At 45.8% G+C, this 20,840-nt stretch overlaps 1 protein-coding gene across 3 annotated transcripts in view; it reads left to right on the top strand.

Annotated features, from left to right (window-relative positions):
* nrp1a (neuropilin 1a) overlaps window positions 1-20,840 on the top strand; it is a 63,231-nt gene that overhangs the window by 15,208 nt on the left and 27,183 nt on the right. For 2 of the 3 annotated variants that reach the window (XM_024803694.2, XM_014410779.3), the window contains exons 4-6: window positions 5,595-5,776; window positions 15,158-15,385; window positions 18,281-18,436. In XM_024803694.2, coding sequence (XP_024659462.1) covers window positions 5,595-5,776; window positions 15,158-15,385; window positions 18,281-18,436 — 566 coding nt within the window. Of the gene's footprint in view, window positions 1-5,594; window positions 5,777-5,937; window positions 6,149-15,157; window positions 15,386-18,280; window positions 18,437-20,840 lie in introns of those variants that run through there. The other variant, XM_076887952.1, reaches the window with a different exon arrangement.

The following is a 20,840-nucleotide window of genomic DNA, read 5'->3' as shown; positions in this document are numbered from 1 at the left end:
GTCTAAAAATACGTCTAACCGTGTGGGGGTGACACCCAGAGAGGCCCATTGATGGTTGCAGCTGGGCCATCTGGGTGGGGAATATCCAACTTTTCATCCATCTTTTTTATCTCCATCCATCTATACAGAAGCATGGTTGGCGAGTTAACCAATCATGCCCTCCGCCCCTCGCAAGTGAGAACCACTTCTGAAGCCGTCGGCCCTGATTGGCTGGTGGTTTATTCCACTGGGTGTGCTGGCATGCTCCAAGAACCTAAACTCGTGCAATAATTTTCTGTGGTTTGAGAAGTTAAGATTAGCTTAAAACAACCCCGTGGTTTTTTATTTTTTTCCTGTTTAAATAATTAGATATCTCCCTCCAATCGAAATCTTGAAGTCAGAAAGTTCATTAAGGTTAATGTTTTGAGCTGCGAACATTAAGACGTAAGCTTCATTTACGGCCTCATTTTTTCTTCCTTACTTCCTTACAAGCTGACACAAGGGTCATTAAAGCTGGACTGGTGCCCAAGGAAAAATGGAACCTGTTATTCTAGGCTTAGGTTAATGAATGTCACATGCAATGGGGATGCAGTGAGGGATGGAAAGTGGAGAACGACAGATCATTTTATTTGAGCGAGGCATGTCCCGCCCCCAGGCTCGGAAAAAGTAACTCAGAGATCAACTGATCTTTGCCCTCCCCCACTCACTTATTCAAACCTTAACAATGTTTTACCAAAACCCCAAGTGGCAGTTTGTTCGACAAGTCTCATTAATACATTGAGTCCCTGGGCCTGGAATTTTCTGACAGCCTACAACAAGGTCCGTTTTCCTGTTAAGTCTCCCCGGGTCCTGCAGAGCCGTCCCAGGTCTGCTTTTTAGCCAGTTCCACTTATGTTCCCCAGAGCTGTTTTTACATGTTATAGGTGACATGTTTTCATGTCAGCTTGCAGACAGAGAAATGCTTGAGAAAGGAGGTCAGGCATTTGTTCTTTATGCAGTTGAAGCAAGGGGCGATAGCAAAGAAAGAGCTCTTGTTCTGAGGGGGGGTTCCCGCAGCAAGCATGAGCTTATAAATGGTCTGATTAAGAAATCTAACCAATTGTGTGAGCCTTATACAGTCTGTCATAGTGTTATTGCATTGCCTTAGATTGCATTGCTTTTGTAGAACCATATCAAGCAGACATTTATAGAGGGAGGACAGATTATTTCCATGGGAAAGCTTCAGGCAATATAACTGTTATATTGTTAGGCCGGTGGTTTGTCGCCTTCTCTTTAGCTTTGTGAGGAGGGCTAATGTTCTCGTTTGACACTAGCGGATTGCTTTCTCTCTGTGCCTGAAGAAAGAAGGCAGGCTAATATATTTGAGTCGGTGAAGCGAAGGTCGTTGAGAATTACATTGCCCCCCTACCACCACCACCTCCGCACCCACCCACCGCTTCTTTCCCTCTCTTTTTTCCTTTAATTTCCCCACTGGATTGGCAAACCGTTTTCACTATTAGCACTGTGGTAGGCAGCTAACTGTGTGTGTGTGTAATTATCTGTGTGTGTTGTGGTGTGCTAGCAGGCCCACCCAGGCCCAAAGCAGACTAGACAGATAAATAGGTGCACAGCTCAACTAGATTGCATTGTCATGGGGAATAACAACAAGAGCAGCAGTGATGCAGCATAAAAGGTCATCGCAAAGGCTCCTGGGAGGAGGAATCTGGGTTTAGCTCGACAGGTCAGTGGGACGCAGACAAGCGGCAAACCCCCCAAAACTATGGGGAGGTTTATAAGTAGGCCATGTTCATGTGCTGCCTTTAATATCTAAAATCAAAGTTGTTAACTGTCCTCTGTCCCCCCCTCAGGATTCTTAGCCCCTAGAGGTGAGCACCCACAGGTGTTTAGAGTAGCAGATTAGAGCTGCATTTAACACAGCTGGCAACAGGAGTGACTTCTGAAGGCGTCAAAGTGCTCGGCCAAGCGTTTCCCGTAATGTCTTCCAGATGATAAGGGCCCGGATGGATTCTCTGTTAGAGAAGCGGAGCATGTAGGACCCGGTGGCGCAGAACCGCTGGAGTTCTGGCTGATGCACCAGTCATTTAGGAACAAATAGAGACATTTTGGAGTAGGAGGTCTCCTCTCGCGTTCTCTTCCACAGCGAGGACCCCCCGGGGCGTGTTCTCTCTTCCATCTGCAGTCTCGCTCCCGCTGCGCCGTCTTCACGAGGGCCATCCAAGCTGATGATGATGATGTGCCAGGGTGGAAATGCAGTAAACAGCTTTTCTCGGTGTGATCGGAATCAAAATAGAAGTCCAAAACAAGCTTTTTCCTCTCTTTGCTTGGAGGGGTGAGAAGGCAGTCTGTGAGGGCTGATGAGATGAAAACATTAGTTAGTTAGTTGTCTAGCTTCTTTTCACACGCCTAATGCTGAGCTTGCACACGTGTGTGTGTGTGTGTGTGTGTGTGTGTGTGTGTGTATGCGTGTGCATGCATGCATGCATGCAAACACAGAAACTCAATCAGTTGCAGAAAATCGGCTGTACTGCAGCTTGCTCTTCTTTCGTTCTTCATCGCAGTGATGCATCTCTGCATCAATTTTTTAGGCATCTGGCAATGCTCAGCTTTTGGCAGTTGTGGGGGAGGGAGGTGGGGGGGGATAGCTGCAGAGACAGAGGCTCTGAGGTGAATTATAAGTCTGCTGATAGAACAGAGCAGGGCCATGGGAAGATTGATGTTCTCTTTTGTGAGCTGGGAACCAAGAGGAGAGGACAGGAGAGTAGAGGAGAGAAGAAATTGATTGTGTGTAGACTCGAAACAAAGTGGGAAGAAATCTTATTGTTGCAGCTTTCTGTCAAGAGTTAAACTCAAATGAAGAAAATGCCTATGCCAGTAAGACTTTTGAAAATAAACTCTGTTTTCTCAGGTGACTCAATCAGTTTAGAATCTATTCAGTTTTATTCATATAGTGCCAAATCAGTCACCTCAAGGTGCTTTATTTTGTAAGGCAAAGACAACAGTACAGAGAAAACCCCATCAATCAGTTGACCCCTTACAAGCAAGCACTTGGTGACAATGGGAAGGAAAAACTCCCTTTAACAGGAAGCAACGTTCAGCAGAACCACGCTAAGGGAGGGGCAGCCATGTGCCAACCTCTCTGGACCACACCCATCCTCAGAAATATTATAGAGCTACAGGGTGTTATAAATACAATACATATTAAAAATACATGAAGTGAACCCAATCTTTTCAGTCAGATTTTGATGGCAGTTGTAATGCAGTGACGTCGCCTGTGTGTGGGGTCATTCTGAAAAAAGATTTCGAGTGTAAACATCTGGCTATCCAAGGCTGTTGGCAGGCAGACAGCTGCTTTCTTGGTATCAAACCTTTAACCTGACACGCTAAAGATTTAAAGCAGCGGTCCCCAACCCCCGGGCCACGGACCGGTACCGGTCCGTGAGTCATTTGGTGCCGGGCCGCGAGAGTGAGACTCGGGTGTGAAATGTATGGTTTTCAGGGTTTTTATCAGTTTTTAGCGTTATTTTGTTATCATTTTTTTTTCGTTAACTCGGTTTTCCTGGGTCTTTTCACGTTTGTTTTGAATAGATCTTCTTTTTTTTCTGTACCGGTACTAGCTTTATTTTGTTGTATTTATCCGCGACACCTGGTCCGTGAAAATATTGTCGGGCACAAACCGGTCCGTGGCGCAAAAAGGTTGAGGACCGCTGATTTAAAGGAAAGAAGAAGAACAAGGCTCAGTGTGTCTTGACAGCTCCATATCACCCCAGATCACCCCATCTGAGCCGAAAGACAAGTGAAGCCATCCATCCACCGCGCTGCCTCAGGAGACCTAATTTGTAGCGCTGACACTTCTGTCCAGCTCCACAGTTAGTTACCCTCTGTCCTCGCCTCTCACATGCCAGTCCCTCTTGCTCGCCTTAATGTTTTGCATATGAAAACCCGGCGGGCACTCCCCTTCCCACTTAATCCCAAACCACCGCTGGTAATTCAATTCCTGTTTTACAAAAACATTTTTAAAAATTTGAGGCAGGTGAAGTAAACCATTTAGCAGAAAAAGGTGTCAAAGGGTACATGTTGATACATGTGAGGTCTCACCTGAGGGATTTGGTCCACCCTCGCCATCATTCAAAGTGTAAATCGCCTTTTTGTGTAAAATCCCACGCATTAAGGGAGTTTGGAATCACTAAGGAGCCCCAGTGTTTTGACAGTAATTTGGGAATCAAGGAAAACTATGAAAAGAGTTCCTGCTCGCCAGAAGGCACATATTTTCTTCTAAGAAGACAGACAGAGCATGTGCACGACTGATTGTGACCACACACTCGCTGCGCCTTGCACACACATATATCAATTTTTTTGTTTTATTTTAAATGTACTATGTGTGAATTATATTTTATTCGTCTGGTTCCTGATTAAGATGGAGGAACTGTGCCACAGGCCCTTGTGGTTTGGGTATGGATATCCACAGTAAGTGGCCTGGAGAGCGGAAAACTTGGCAGGATATTCGTGTTCTGGGCAATTAGGAATGTTGGAAACCTGAACTGAAATCTGCTTTTGGAGGAGCACTCAATCTGTCACTCACAGTCAAAACACAGCACGGAAAACTCATCCCTGCACATCGTTCAAACTTGCACACACACACACACACACACACACACACACACACACACACACACACACACACACACACACACACACACACACACACATATGCAGGCACTAGAGTGAAAACCGCAACTCAAATGCTTTTAATGTACACCTTTAACAAGTGCCTGAAAATACTCGCACCCACAGATAACCAGGGGCTAGTTAGACCACCCCCGATTGCCAAGCACTCTGATTTCTCCTCTACCAACTTAAGTTTCACATGCTAGAATCTGTGTGTGTGTGTGTGTGTGTGTGTGTGTGTGTGTGTGTGTGTGTGTGTGTGTGTGTGTCCTATTTCAAAGCTGTTTTCCTCTTCGACTCCTAAACTCTGCGCTGACTCAATTAAGTGGCTGCTCCCTTCAATAGCCGTGGGTCTGAAATTCCATTTGAATGTGATGTTCAAGTGTGTGTACATGTGTGTGTCTCTCTGAGTGTGTGTGTTTTAATAGCTTTAGCACCTGCTCGTTCTATACACCAATCTAAGCCAAAGGCCAAAATATAATTACGTTGGAGTCCCGTTTTATTCTGTTATAGAACAGGCTCACTGTGGCTGTTATCCTGTGGTTAAACAGCAGATAGACAACTGTTCAGCTCAAGTTCACCAGTTAAAGCAGTTACATAAATCTGACCCCGGTGCTGCTGGGAGCAGAAAAACCTCTGCAGTGTGTGCGCGCGTTTGTGTGTGTGTGTGTGCTCATTGAACACCGATATAATGAAAGCAAACTCTGCCCACCTGTTCTCCGAGTTTTAACCTGAGACCTCATTAGCACACAGTGTGTTATTTCCACTACATAACCTGCACAGTATGTTGTGTTGCTCTGTGGTCCTCTGAGAATGTGTGCACATGCACATAATAGCAGTAATAGTCTGATTTTCAACCTTATTACCTAAACACTAGACTCAAAAAAGAATATGATTCATATACAACATTGTGGGACTGACACTCCCGCCCTTGTGTCCTCTCTGTTCAGATATGACTATGTGGAGGTACGAGATGGCACCGATGAGAGCGGTCAGTTGGTGGGGAAGTACTGTGGAAAGATTGCCCCTTCTCCAGTCGTCTCTTCTGGAAACCAGCTTTTCATCAAATTTGTGTCCGACTACGAGACCCACGGAGCAGGCTTCTCTATCCGATACGAGATCTTCAAGACAGGTAGGTGACAGTTATCTTTTGCACAATAGCAATATTTTTCACATTCATCCATCCATCCATTCGCTTATCCTTTTCAGGGTCGCTGGAGCCTATCCCAGCTGTCATAGGGCGAAAGGCGGGGTACACCCTGGACAGGTCGCCAGTCTGTCGCAGGGCTAACACATAGGGACAGACAACCATTCACACTCACATTCACACCTAGTGGCAATTTGGATTATCCAATTAACCTATCCCCACAAGCTGCATGTCTTTGGACGGTGGGAGGAAGCCGGAGTACCCGGAGAGAACCCACGCAAACACGGGGAGAACATGCAAACTCCACACAGAAAGACCCCGGCCTGATGGTGGAATTGAACTCAGGACCTTCTTTCTGTGAGGCAACAGTGCTAACCACCGTGCCACCGTGCTGCCCTTTTCACATTCATGTTAAAAATATATTTATCTTGTATTCTACATTTAAAAATTGCTATCTTGCATATTTTACATCAGCAATATCAAATTGTGCATGCTGTTATTCAAGGATGGAGGAAATCATTTCTCCTTTGTTCTTTTTAACAAAAAGAAAAGGGGATGCTGCAGAGTAACAAACAGAAATGCAACTGACAAAACTTACCTCAAAGCAAATTTAGTAGCTCTTCTTGAACACAGACTGTATATTAAAGATTTACAGAGCTGCTGTGATGTCACCAGTTGTATTGTTTGCTTGTTTTTTGGAGCCAGAAGGGGCCATTTTTCAGTGAGTTATTATTACCAAATATTAGCTAGCTTAGTTAGCACCTTTCTGGGAATTTAACTCACTGAAATTCCTCTTGGACGATTTGTTAGTACAATAATGAAACCATAAGCAATATCACTTGTCACATAATTGCGCACAAAATTCTCCAAAAGACGATTAACAGCACAAAAACTGTCAAGGGGCCTCGTTCTGTGGCTTCAATTAGCTGAGGTAATACCTCACTAGACAGCTAGCAGTTATAACCACTGCTGTTATAACCACGGGATCATGGCTCAAAGAGTTGGCAGTTCATCTTGTAACCGGAAGGTTGCCGGTTCGAGACCCGACTCGGACTGTCGTGGTCGTTGTGTCCTTGGGCAAGACACTTCACCTACCGACTACTGGTGATGGCTAGAGGGGCCGATGGCATGATATGGCAGCCTCGCTTCTGTCAGTCTGCCCCAGGGCAGCTGCGGCTACAACTGTAGCTTGCCTCCGCCAGTGTGTGAATGTGAGAGTGAATGAATAGTGGAATTGTACAGCGCTTTGAGGGCCCCGAAAAGCACGATATAAAAATGCAATCCATTATTATTATTACACCTGTCACTTGAACTGCAGATGTTCTCAATCATACAGTGCTTTAAGCCCTGAAACATTTTAAATGGATGGGTAAGAAAAAAAAACAACGTCCACCCTTGTTAATCATAAACTTTGCATTAGAGATCCAAAATGTTTTTTGGCTGTTGACATGCCTATTTCTTCTCTTACCTTTGAGATTTTATCACTGATGTATGAGGCTCGCTTTTTGAAGACAACCTCAAGTGGCCATTATTGGAACTGCAGTTTGAAGCACTTTTTGCATCAGCTGTGGTTCGCTAAACCATTGGAAACTTAGTTGCCCGGAATTCAAAGTTGTGTTTTCCTCCTTTTTCGAGCAAGCTTACTCTGTGATGATCTTTCTTTTGTTCTTATTTGCATTGGTATTACATTTAAAATGTCTGAGGTGACACCTTAAAGTAATTGTTGACATCTTGCTTTAAGTTGAGGGAACGCTGTCCCAGTCCCCTAATTTGTCAAATCTATCAAACGCGGTGCAACACGCTATAAAAGCTGGAGGAATAATTCTGATAATGAAGCAAGAAAGAGCCCCTCCATCTAATTTCATGGTTTGTTTGTGATTTAGTCAAGGCATTAGAGCATCAAATTATGCAAATGCAATATGGCAAGCAATATGCTTCATTCAAAACCAATGAATCATAGTCCCATATGTTCCATAATTGTAGCAGTTTTCATCTGGTGTGAATTATTAGACAATAAGCATGGGCATAATTTTCTAAGCGCTGATTTAACAAATGTTGTTTCAAGTGTTGGTTTATTGTCAGATGGCAATCCACAGCAAGGGTATGAACCAGCTATTATAACCTCTGATGTGCTAGTTGTGGAGAAAATTATTTCAATCCACTTAGCAGGGCTCTAGCTGAGGAAACACTTTCAGCACCACAGTAGTATGCAGTTAGTCATGTTCCTCCCTTAATACTTAAAAATAGGACCTCTGGGTAATTTTAGGTGAGAGCCCAGTATGTTAAATCAAAAATATTATCAGGGGATGTCTGTCTTATCAGACCGAAGCATAGCAAGAAAGAGAATTTCCTGTTGGGTTGCTGCCTTCCTTTGTTTAGACTGGAAGAAGGCAGAGGAGAACAGCATATCTAGAGAGTGAGTAGTGGCCAGGTAGGTGCGACAGACTCCTTTTATTAATTAACCCTAGCAGCAGTCTATGGGACAGCCCCCCGTGACCCCAGGAGACATGATAAATAGCCCAGCAAGGTTCCTCCTTGCTTTTAATCTGAGCGAGTGTGTGTTTGTGCTTGTATGTCTGGGTTTGTGCGTGTCACCATCACAGTAGGGCAGCTGGTGGAGTGTGGGTCCATTTACGAGATCAAAGCGACACACCTCGACATACGCAAACCGGTCCACACGCACACACACATTCCCCCCTGATAGGCTAGTTAAATCTGCTACATTCTTTCCACGATTAGCTTGGTATTTCCCAGTCTCATCTATTAGCCAGGACTGATTATAAATGAGGCGTGTTAGGGGCCCTTTGGCGATAGGGAAGAACTGCTGAACACTCACAGGGAATCTAGCAAGAAACATGAGTCTAAGCGTGGACAGAGAGCAAATCGGGGCCAGGGTCGAACTTTTTCATATGAATATTTTTCACCCAGTGCTATCCCCCCCTGCAGAGAAGAGCACCGTGGGTGCGCCATCACTTTCTTAGTGGATCCAGACCATCGTTAAGCTTTGAATTCACTCTGTGTTTTGACTACTGTGGTGCTGGCTCCTGCCAAGAATGGGCTCTGAGATCAATTAGCAGCTCTGTTTGTTGGAGTGAGAGAGAGTGAGAGAGAGAGGACCGAGCAGAAAGAGAGATACAAAGCTAGCTGATTAGCGCAGCTTATCAACACGCACGGCATTAGTTGGGAAAACATTGTGTTGGCTAACACATGTAACGTTAATGATGATACACAGATGCTCCGATAACGGACGGGGAAACGGGAGACTCACGCCCGTGCATGTCAATGAAGGGAAATGCAAAGAATGCAGGCTGTTTATCACTGTGATTATAGGCCCCGGCTCACTGGAAGTCAACCTTGGGGGCTGCCGCTGCCTTTCATCCTGGGTTTAACAGAAGCAAAGGTCGTGTGCAAGATAAATATGCTCACAAGGCAAACATATTCAAATGCACAGCCCCCCTTTGGGATCATATGCCAACTTTTACAAGTATGTTTATATGTGCAGGTTCACTCACGTCAGCTGTAAGCTGTGTAGTTACAAATTCAGAAACACTTGAAAAATCCTGGCATCTGTACCCCTGGCTTTCATCAGCGGCATGCCTGCAAAGTGTCTAATTGGTAGAGAACAGGTTGTTTTGCAGGCTCTCTATGGCCGCTTCTGCATCAGTCTCTACCCCCTCTCCACTCCTCAGTCCCATCCAACCATCTTAATTAGCATGGGCTATTTATTTTATAGCCCACAAATTGGCAGCCTCACTCTGCTGGCTGAGGTCTGGCGAGAGGCGGGAAGAGCTAGATGGTGGTGAAGAAAGAGATAGACAAGAGGGATAAGTCGGAGAGGGAGGAGTGTTTGGCCCAAAGGGAGCAGTTCAGCAAGCTGCTAGTGTTTGTGCGTCTCTACAGAGGCATTTGACGCCCAGATAAAAATAAAATGTCGATTAAAAAGAATGTGCTGGGAAAACAATGGCCTCGACTTGCAAAAATCGAGCAACAATGAGAGTGAAAAGCAGTAATGCGTCCCCCCCCTCAGTGTAAAATGACTTGATGTTGGATTACCCACCAATGAAATCCGGCTGCTTTTGTAAGAAGAAGATCCGTGTTTGTCCTGTCATCTGAAAGAACCGTCCTCTTTAAGTGAACGCGTGTGCGCACACGCGCAACATATGTTTTCTTTTAGCAGCTCCTCAGTTTGCTTAGAGCTGCTCCAAGGCTGGCCGAGCTCCCATTGAAGTGGGAGAGCAGGCAGAGATAGTGCCACTGGTAGCCCCCACCCCACTCACACACACACACACACACACACACACACACACACACACACACACACACACACACACAGCTCATCCTAATTGCTCGGCAGAATGACTAAGCCTGGAGTGAGGCCTACCATGCCACACTAAAATATATATGTTCTCATGCAAAGGCCCTGTTTATCATGTCATGGAGATGTGGTTGCTTTTACTCTGAGCACACACCTGTGAAAACACTTTGAAGGTGTGTGCGTGTGCTGAGTGGGACCTAATGGGAGGGTGGCTTTTGTGGACGACACACCCTGATGCCTGATGGCAGAGGTCACATCTGGAGACGCACTGTCATTGTACACACGCACACACACACACATGCAAGGCCCTCATGGAAACTCGAGACAACAAATTTCTTTCAGGGGAGCCCGAGGGATACTGTGTCCCCAGCCCACCCCCATCCTATCAGTGCAGTGTCATCCATCCCTGTAAGTGGGGAAGGCAGGGTGATGTCATAGGCGCATGCTAAATACCACGTCAGTTGTGCAGAGCCTCAGGATGTGTGTGTGAGTGTGCGGGGGTAAATGCAAACCTGCCTCTTCCATCTGTTTCAATGACAGACACTCCACAGGCTCCAGGTTAATGTTTGATTTAGTGTGGAAGGAGTTAATTCTCCACCGGCAATTAACCCTTCTGTCAGTGTGGCATGAGAACAAAATGGGAAGGGGTGGGGGCGGGCGTGAAGGCGGTGGGGAGCATTAATGGCGCAGGGGGGCAGAACTGGGATAATAATCAGCCGGAGAGCGACATAGAACACAAACAGTGGTGATTTACTTAACAGCCTAAGAACAACACCTTCAGCTTCTATGGCTCCAGCCAACCCACCCTGACTTGGGTGGGTTGGTGGGGGGCAGTGATGATTAGATGCAAAGAAAAAAAGTTTGAAGTGTTAAAGGAGCAGAAAGAAAAAGAGGGGGACAGCAGGAAAATAGCAAGAGGCTGTCACATTTGACACCCGTTCCCTGGTTGTTCTAATGATTAACGCACAGTCTCCGGTTTTCTCTCAGCACTCAGAGCAACACAGAGCACAAGCAATCAGGGGAGACTTAAGAGTTGAAAGGCGCACCACTGCCTTAATGTCCAGACCACATTTATTTAGCATTCATTATGAATCTCTCACTCTAGCAAAGATTGAAATCAAATCCCCATTAGATATCGTTTTGCCAGCTACAACTTGCCCTGTTAAACAAATTCAAATCATTCAGGAAGCAAGTTGCCAGTGACATCTGTTTACTCCTCCATCCAGAGAAGGACTCCATATAAATGAGAGTTAACAGAAGTCATTACTGCCAGCGGTAAACAGTGGAGTGTCTGGTTGGAGGCTGCCACTAAATGCTGTGCGCTCAAGGTTGCTTCTTCCTTTCTTTGCCCCGTCCTTCTGCTTTAAGTTTAAAAGCTGCAGTTTGCGCGTGCTTGCTCAGTCACACTTTTTCATGTTTGCAAACCTGTTTTTTAACCTTTCCTGTTTTTAAGAAATCTACGAGGAGAGACACCCACAACTGCAGCAGTAAAACAGCACAGGGAGAGACAGGGAGTAACTGAGGTGCAGGGTGTTAGCCTTTGGTTGACAGCTGGATATATTTGTCTCCTGAAGCTCCTTGTCAAGACACACGCAGCGCATGTAGGGGCGATGCGACAGGAAAGCGTGACTGCTTTTCTGTTTGCCTCTCGCTCGCATCAGCACAAAACATCCTGGGCGTAGTGAGAGGAGCTGGGGACAGAAGCCCTCCCATGTGGAGACGGCAGATAAAAGAGATCTGTTGGGTGATTATCTCACCGGTGGGAGCAACCAGAGTGCTCTGTCTCTCTCGCTCCTCTTTTTTCATTTGGAGGGAGTTGCATGCAGCCAGGAACAAAAAAGCTGACAGTATAAGAAGGTTTGTCCTTGCTTTCGCCTCAGTTATGACAGTTCAGAAAGAACATAGCAACAGAAATGTTGACGGTGAGGTTGGTTCAGTTTGGGGACAGTATCTCTGGTTAATGCCTTTTAGCACTCAGAGGAGAAGTCTGGTGTGGGGGACCTTGGTAACTATTCAATTCAATTTTATTTATATAGCGCCAAATCACAACATAAGTCGCCTCAAGGCGCTTCATAGATACAGAGAAAAACCCAACAATCATATGACCCCCTATGAGCAAGCACTTTGGCAACAGTGGGAAGGAAAAACTCCCTTTTAACAGGAAGAAACCTCCGGCAGAACCAGGCTCAGGGAGGGGCGGGGCTATCTGCTGCGACCGGTTGGGGTGAGAGAAGGAAGACAGGATAAAGACATGCTGTGGAAGAGAGACAGAGGTTAATAACAGATATGATTCAATGCAGAGAGGTCTGTTAATACATAGTGAGTGAGAAAGGTGACTGCAAAGGAAAAACTCAATGCATCATGGGAATCCCCCGGCAGCCTATGTCTATTGCAGCATAACTAAAGGAGGATTCAGGGTCACCTGGTCCAGCCCTAACTATATGCTTTAGCAAAGAGGAAAGTTTTAAGCCTAATCTTGAAAGTAGAGATAGTGTCTGTCTCCCGAATCCAAACTGGAAGCTGGTTCCACAGAAGAGGGGCCTGAAAACTGAAGGCTCTCCCTCCCATTCTACTTTTAAATACTCTAGGAACAACAAGTAGGCCTGCAGAGCGAGAGCGAAGTGCTCTAATAGGGTGATATGGTACTACAAGGTCATTAAGATAAGATGGGGCCTGATTATTTAAGACCTTGTATGTGAGGAGAAGGATTTTGAATTCAATTCTGGATTTAACAGGAAGCCAAAACAGGGGAAATATGCTCTCTCTTTCTAGTCCCTGTCAGGACTCTTGCTGCAGCATTTTGGATTAGCTGAAGGCTTTTCAGTGAGTTTTTTGGACATCCTGAAAATAATGAATTACAGTAGTCCAGCCTGGAAGTAATAAATGCATGAACTAGTTTTTCAGCGTCACTCTGAGACAGGATATTTCTAACTTTAGAGATGTTGCACAAATGGAAGAACGCAGTCTTACATATTTGTTTAATATGTGCATTGAAGGACATGTCCTGGTCAAAAATGACTCCAAGGTTCCTCACAGCGTTACTGGAGGCCAAGGTAATGCCATCCAGAGTAAGAATCTGGTTAGATACCATATTTCTAAGCTTTTCAGGGCCGAGTACAATAACCTCAGTTTTATCTGAATTAAGAAGCAGAAAGTTAGCGGCCATCCAGGTCTTTATGTCTTTAAGACATTCCTGCAGTTTAACTAATTGGTGTTTGTTATCTGGCTTCATGGACAGATAGAGCTGGGTGTCATCTGCATAGCAGTGAAAATGTATGCTATGTCTTCTAATGATAAGGGAAGCATGTACCAGTGTTTAGCCGAGATAATCAGAAACCAGTAGAAATGATACTGTAAGAGCTGTAGTTTTACTAACAAAAATTTGTAGTGGTACTGTGCTCTTTGACTGCCAGCCTACTGCTTGGATTTCGACAGGTTTTCAGCGTGAACCATTTCCTAACTTTAAATCTGTTCTGGTCAACTGCTGAGCTGAGATAAGGGTCATGGTAGAAGCTGATGAAATGGATGGAGAGTGGAGCTCGGAGCCAATATCCACACGAAATTCAACACATTGACCTGAATAGCACTCTGGATGCTACAGCTGTCTAGAACACTCACCACAGAAAGAACTGGCTTGCATCTATAGTTTTACCCCCCCACCCCCAGAACTGCGTGACATTAATATCAAATGTGGCAAAGTGCAAATCTCCAGCATCCAACAACCCTCTCATCCCGGGGAGCACTCTCCCTGAACAAAAATCAATCCGAATTTTTCCTGGGGTAAATACGAAGGGGGAAGCTGAGAAATTAATGGCGCCCACTGTTCGCGAAAGCCACACTTTAGCCGCCGCACTAAATGTCAACTCTTTTTGGAGTCAAAGCGCCGGCTCGCTGTGGCTTTCAGCTTGGGACGAGGGGAGAAAATCAACGTGGCTCTCCGTCCCTTCACTCAAAGCACCGGTGGACAGGCTCAAGTGGGGTTGATGGTCTTCAATTAGGGGCCCAGCAAGATGCTTGAGTGGCGATGGAAAAAATGCAGTTTGCCACATTCATTTAAGCTGCAGTGACTGCGGCACAGTGGCTCTGTCTAATGATAACTCCCTGCAATTTTGGTTTCGATTGGCCCCACCTGCACCCATCACGCCAGCTGCCAGACAGGCATGAAAATGATGTTATCCTGGGTACATTTCTACAACTAATGGCTCAAAATAATTGCCCCGAACAACAGTAATTCTGTTTTTTTTTTTCTGATTTTCTATCTCTGTGTATATGTTTGTATAAAACAGGCGCTTTCTAACACTTGGGACTGATGCTTGAGTCTGCATAGTGAACGCATCCTAATGTCTGTCACATACATTTAAACATTTTCAAGCAGCTGCTAGTCTCAGTTTGTTTTTGTTTTTTTGACTCACATGTCAATCATTCTTAAATCATAATTTTGTGCTTGTGAGAAGTGTCTGCCATGGGAAATGCGTTAATACTCCTCATCAGCTGAAAGGTAGCTCTCCGGGGAGCTGTGCATAAATATTTTGACTTTTCCTGGTGTAAAACTGTGTGTTTAGGTGTGCGTGCGTGCGTGTTGATGAATGCGCAGTCATTCACTTTGCCTTCCATCACTGACGCTGTAATTTTGCTCGAGCACCTCTCATATGTTTCGCAGACATGAGAACATCAGAACAAATCAAGCTCTTTATTCATCATTCCCCCGATTCTGGTGATTGAGGCCTTTCACTAATGTTTACACTTTCAGCCCAGATGTTCCTCCAGTTTTAACACACATACAGTGATGGAGTGTGATGCTCAAAAGCTCTGAGCTTTTGAACATCCAGATGTAGAGATCCAGATGTGAAAACAAGAACTACTGAGGTGGTCTTGCACCTATGGGCCGTAAACTGTCCTCCCCTCAGTAGGGCAGCTGGAAGGCTGAGCTTCTAAAACTTACTTTAACACCTAAGCAACTCACTTAAGCAATAGTCATTCAAATGTCTTCCTTTGTCCCCCATTCATCTTCTCACTTCTCATCTCACTTTTTCCTGTCATTCTTCCTGCAGGTCCAGAATGCTCCAGGAACTTCACCTCCAACAGCGGCATCATTAAGTCACCTGGGTTCCCCGAGAAATACCCCAACAACCTGGACTGCACTTTCATGATCTTTGCCCCGAAAATGTCGGAAATCATCTTGGAGTTCGAGAGCTTTGAGCTGGAGCCCGACCCAACACCCCCTACTGGTGTGTTCTGCCGCTATGACCGGCTGGAGATCTGGGATGGGTTCCCTGGAGGTGAGTGAATGGGAAGAACAGAGAATTGAATACAATTTAATGTGAAAGTGTGAGGCATTGCAGCAATGCATCATTTAACAATTTAGGGCATCACTCCTACCTGCTGGGCAGCGTTAGATCACTTAATATACACAGATCAGGCATAACATTATGGCCACCTGCCTAATATTGTGTTGGTCCCCCTTTTGTTACCAAAACAGCCCTGACCCATCGAGGCATGGGCTCCACTAGATCCCTGAAGGTGTGCTGTGGTATCTGCACCAAGATGTTAGCAACAGATCCTTTAAGACCTGTAAGTTGTGAGGTGGGGCCTCATTGGATCTGACTTTTATGTCCAGCAGATCCCACAGATGCTTGATTGGATTGAGATCTGCAGAATTTGGAGGCCAAGTCAGACAAGCTCAAACTGACTGTGAAACTCAAACTATTCTTGAAAACCTGTTAACCTGTGGTGGGAGCGTGAGAATGCGGGTGAGTGGAGTGATAAGTTTCAGCTTCGCTGCTCACTGTTTTTCCAAAAGGAAAGGAGCAACTTTAAACAATAAGATGACATTCTTTGGGCAAGAAGGCTAACTACCTTAACCATACTTGGAAGTGGTCTAACAGAATGCTTTGTCTTTGCCAAATGCTGAACACTTCCTGTCACAATCCTCCCATACTTCCTTTTTCAGTCACAGACCGTATGCCTAGTGCCTGTACATTTGGGAGTTCAATGTCCAATCTAGGCTGTAATGTTTAAATTGATGCTTTTCAGGGTGCTGACATGTGGAGAACACAGTCTGATCTTGCAGGAAATTGCTCCAAAAAGAATTTCCTTTGCAGGATTCTTTGTGTTTCTCACCAGAAGTGCTTATTAGAGTGAAACAGCACTCCGTGGGACGTCTGCTGCTCTTGGTTTACCACAGGCCACAACGTTCACGTGGATCCAGGCACACAATCAAAATATTCCCCCATAAAATGGCGTTCTAAAATCCATCTATCTAAAAATAAATAAATAAATAAATCAGCAGGTGAGTGACGGAGCGAGAGCAAGCAAGCAACGTTCAAAGCAAGGCTTCCATTGCTCTGGGATGATGCTTTGAACTCGGCAAGTGAAATCACCTCTTGAAGTTTTCAGTTTTTCTCCTGGCTATTCCAACACAGGGTGCAGACAAGATGAAAGCTTCTCTTAGCCATCAGTGGCAGAAAATTGAAAGAATTTTATCTTGTTGCGTTCAGCACAGTGCACATCAGTATTCTCTGCTTTCACGTCGGAGGTGATAAGGTTGAAGCGCAAATCGCGGCGCCTTTTCAAGTAAGTTTACTTAAAGCTCAGTTTTCTTTGAGCCCCTGTGTCTGTAGATGTTAACTTTTGCCAAGCTGACCTTTGATTCCACAAAATATTTCCACAACTCATTTGTGCAACCCCTCCTCCCTGCCAGAGGTGACGCATGTCTAATTTTCAAGACTGGTGTTGATTAAGTCGATTCTCAAAGACTCTGGGAGCTGAGAATATGTCACATTATTAGCACCTTTTAGTACATATTTTTACAGAAGACACTGGGGGTCTAGAAAAAGTAACGTTTCCGGCACTGCTTGATGATTAAGATTCAGATCTGTCTCAGTTCATCATTGCATACAGGAAGCTTTGATGAGAGCAGGAACTGGAAAATGCCATTTTGAACTGATGTAGCGTCACGTCACTCAAGTGTTGCCACGTGTGATCCACAGTCCTGTATAAAAATAAGCCAGGGGAGGAAAGCAGCATGTCGGCTTCTGCCAGGTGGTTCCTGTGGTGCGTGCAGGATCGATAATTATGCATTAGCACGGAAGACTGGAGGCAGAGGTGGGAGACGTTTGGGCAGGCGCAGGTCTTTGTGAAGCAGCAGGGGGAGGAGGATCTGTGCTACTCCTTACCCCTATTCTTAAAGTGCACCTCGCTCAACAGGTGTGTCGTGGAACCTCAGCGAGCCATTTCCCTGGGAAAGGCTGGACAAAAGGCAGCAAGGTTCTTGAAAATATCATAGTGCTGGGGACTCATGCAGATAATCCAGGAGATGTTTTTTCAGCTCAGGTTCAAAAGCAAACATACAGTAGAGTTGCACATTTGTTCACCAGGCACCTGGTCTGTGAAGATTAATTTGAGCCGTCACATTGCTCCCCCCCCCCCCGCCCCCGAGCCCCAGCAGTCTGGCCTTTGCCTTTCATGTAGGAGCCGGGCTGGAAGTGGCATGTTTTGGATGACAGGAGGCCACGGGGAGGCAGGACTGTCACTCGCTGCTGATCACAGCATTACTAATCACAGATAAGCTCCAGCTCCCCCAACAGGAACGCACACTCACCAGTGCGCACGGATCACAGCACACATCAGAGACGCAGGGCAAGGTCATTGTGCTCCCGCGCTCACCCTCTCTCTCTCCCTCCCTCATCACCCCCATCGTTCGCACTCTCCCTGCATTTCTCCACCTCCAACCTTTCATCCATCCTGTTTTCCCATTCTGCTCAGTCTGCCCGGCCGAACACATCGCTCTCCCACTTTTATTGCTTTCCGACTTTTAATGCTTCCCCATTGTCTCGCTCCAGTCTTTACTTGTTTGGCCTCGCTGGGCCACGGCTGTGTCTGCCTCAGGTCTAAGAAAACAATCGTGGGTACAGGAGGTTTGTGGTATTTACAGCCAGCAAATAGAGACCATGACCCCCCCCCCGCACGCCACAGGTTGCGCTTGCTTTTTTTTTTGCCCCTGTGGCAGGCAAACGAACAGTCTTTTCTCGCTCTTCTTTATTGGGTCGATTGACACACCAGGTTTCACACCTCCACGGTGGGGGTGAGGGGCTAGTTAAAAGCTATGTGTGATCAAGTCTAACTCAAGGAACATATTATATATTTGCACTTATTCCCTCTTTTTCTCTCTCCAGTTGGCCCACATGTCGGAAGGTACTGCGGGCAGAACACCCCGGGCAGGATCATCTCTTACACAGGCATCCTGGCCCTGACAATCAACACCGACAGCGCCATTGCAAAGGAAGGCTTCTCTGCCAACTTCACCGTCATCGAAAGAACTGTTCCAGAGGGTGAGCTGGCATACACTCCAAACCCCCCCCCAGAAAAAAGCACTTAAAATCAGACAGATGGGGATGTCAGGGAGGCTGAGTCACAGGTAGACAAAGAACATTGGTACACAAGTGGGATGACTGAGGCAGAAATGTAAATTTGTTTAGTGAAAGAAAACTTTAAAAGTTACTAGCTGTAAAAGAATTAGAGGGCAAGAATGTAACCAGCCGGAGAATATTACACAAAGAAGCAGATGTTGTCTGCTACTTTCAGTGGGTCCTGTTGTGACAAGTTCCCACTTGTTAAGCAGAACTCATAAGAGTTATTAAATAAACACCTCCTGCCTCTTCATTTGGGGAATGTGTTACTGGTTACAAGTCTGCCTCCTGTGGTTTACAAGGCTTACATTTATACACCATGAGCCCAGACGGGCTCCAAAAGACGGCTTCCTCACCAGTAACAACCCTGGACGCACACTTACACACATCCCTGGGGCTTTCACATTCAGTGTCCCTGTCACGGCGCCTGACCCCCTGACCCCGTTTTGCAAAACTTTCCATCTAAACATTTCATCAAGGAGGAAAAGTCCTGGTAGGAGTCATAAATCTGTCCAGAGGCAAGACCACCCCCTACACACATACCCACACCCACACATTTGGTCTTTGAATAGCAGCAGAGATGGATGAAATCCAGCCAATCTACTAATCATCTCCAAAGAGCGTTTTATCTCACCCAAAGGGGAAGGCACACTTTGCTGTTGTACACATGCTGCAAATGAAAACAAGGCCACCTCGCAGCAACGAGAAGAGCTGTGACTGTTTATGTCACTTCTCTTTAGTTTACTCCGAGTCACTCGGGCTATTTTAATCACGCGTCTAAGATCAGATTACGCGGAGCAGCTTTTCACATTCGCCCTTAAGAGGCCCAGTGAAATATCTGACCTGTGATCAGCGCACACCTTCATTTAGAAGTCAGTTGCTTGGGATACGTCACCAACTCAAACAAATCCGAGATGAAAATAAAAATCTCCAGACCCTGTCTTTGCTTTTCCAGGCTTGTACTGCTTGAATCATTCATAATCCCCTTATGCATAATACACGGTGGATTTTCTCGCTTCTCCGTGGCGAGGGGATGGGTACGCTCCAGCTGAAAGCTACTGATGAAAGGCGATAAGGCGCTGAAAAGAGGCCTTGTCTTTTGTTCTTTCTCATACACTCATCCCCTCTATCAACTGTCGCCATTTTCCTCAGCTATCAAACCCCGCTTTGGTCGCTAATCCACGTGATCAGATACCACCTTTGAAAGCGAACAGACAACCTCCTTGTGTTTTTTCGTTGATCGTGGTCTGTATTCTAGGTGACGTAGGTCCCAGTACAAAAGTCTGGCAAGAACGGCCTTCAAAGAAAGGCGACAATGAATGCGGGAGGTGCGAGACAGTTTTCTCGGCCTCACACGGAGACTCCGGCATACCTTTGTGCACGAACACATGCGTATACAGCCACACGTCGACACTGTAAAGCACAAGGATGCACGCTGACCCACTGACTGAGGCATGTGAGCAGGCCAGCAGATGGGGAGACCATCTGTGTTAGCTTTTAGGCAGCAGCCACACAGCAGTTCCACACTACTCTCCATCCTGAGCCCTCTGAATCTGTGCATGTGTGTCTGCATATAAGCAAATGACTGTATTTTTTTGGTCATAAGCTTTTACATTTATGCTAACATGCTGCTTGAAGGATTGCCAGTTTGCTTTATGACCAATTTCCCCATTGGGGGAAAAAAAAGGAAGTAAATAAACAAGAGCTGCTTACATGAGTGGCTGTAAGTGTGCCTTCGCATACCTCTGTGTTGTTGTGGTGAACTTAATGAAAAACTGCCCGGATCAAAAGGTCATTTTCTTCATCACTCTACAGCAGGGTCAGTATGTCCAGCCAACTGAGGTTAGAGGGGCTGACCCCAATCTGACCCAGCGGAGTCTTTTCGTTTACGGAGCCCCGGATACCACAAATCAGCTGCCCAGAGTTAACACTAACAAGTGAAGCACCTCCTCCCATGGGGCTGACCACTGAGTGTGATGTATGGTCCCCAAATATAGACACTAAACACACCTAAACTCCCACAAGAGACCAAATAAGGGAGAAAATGGGGAGAAAGGTTAAAAAAAAAAAGATAAACTGCCCACAGGGAAGTGAAGGGAAACTGATCCAGTCAGTGGAAAAAAAAAATTACTGGAGGGAAAGTCACTCTAACGCGTAATACCAGCCTACACTGAATGTTTTATGAGGACATTTTTACGTCTTAATGCGGAACGCTTCCATCCTTCTTCCATTAAAAAGTAGAGGGAGAGACGCGGGAAGGATTTACCGAGGCACTGCTGATGTGCTCCTCTTTCCCGGCCGGCAGTGCTGAGTGGCTGTCGTGCGG

The sequence above is a fragment of the Maylandia zebra genome, linkage group LG9, assembly GCF_041146795.1.
Source record: "Maylandia zebra isolate NMK-2024a linkage group LG9, Mzebra_GT3a, whole genome shotgun sequence".
In the NCBI taxonomy this organism is placed as follows: Eukaryota; Metazoa; Chordata; class Actinopteri; order Cichliformes; family Cichlidae; genus Maylandia; species Maylandia zebra.
The sequence above is the reverse complement of the archived record's forward strand: the minus strand, read 5'-3'. Positions and strand labels throughout refer to the sequence as shown.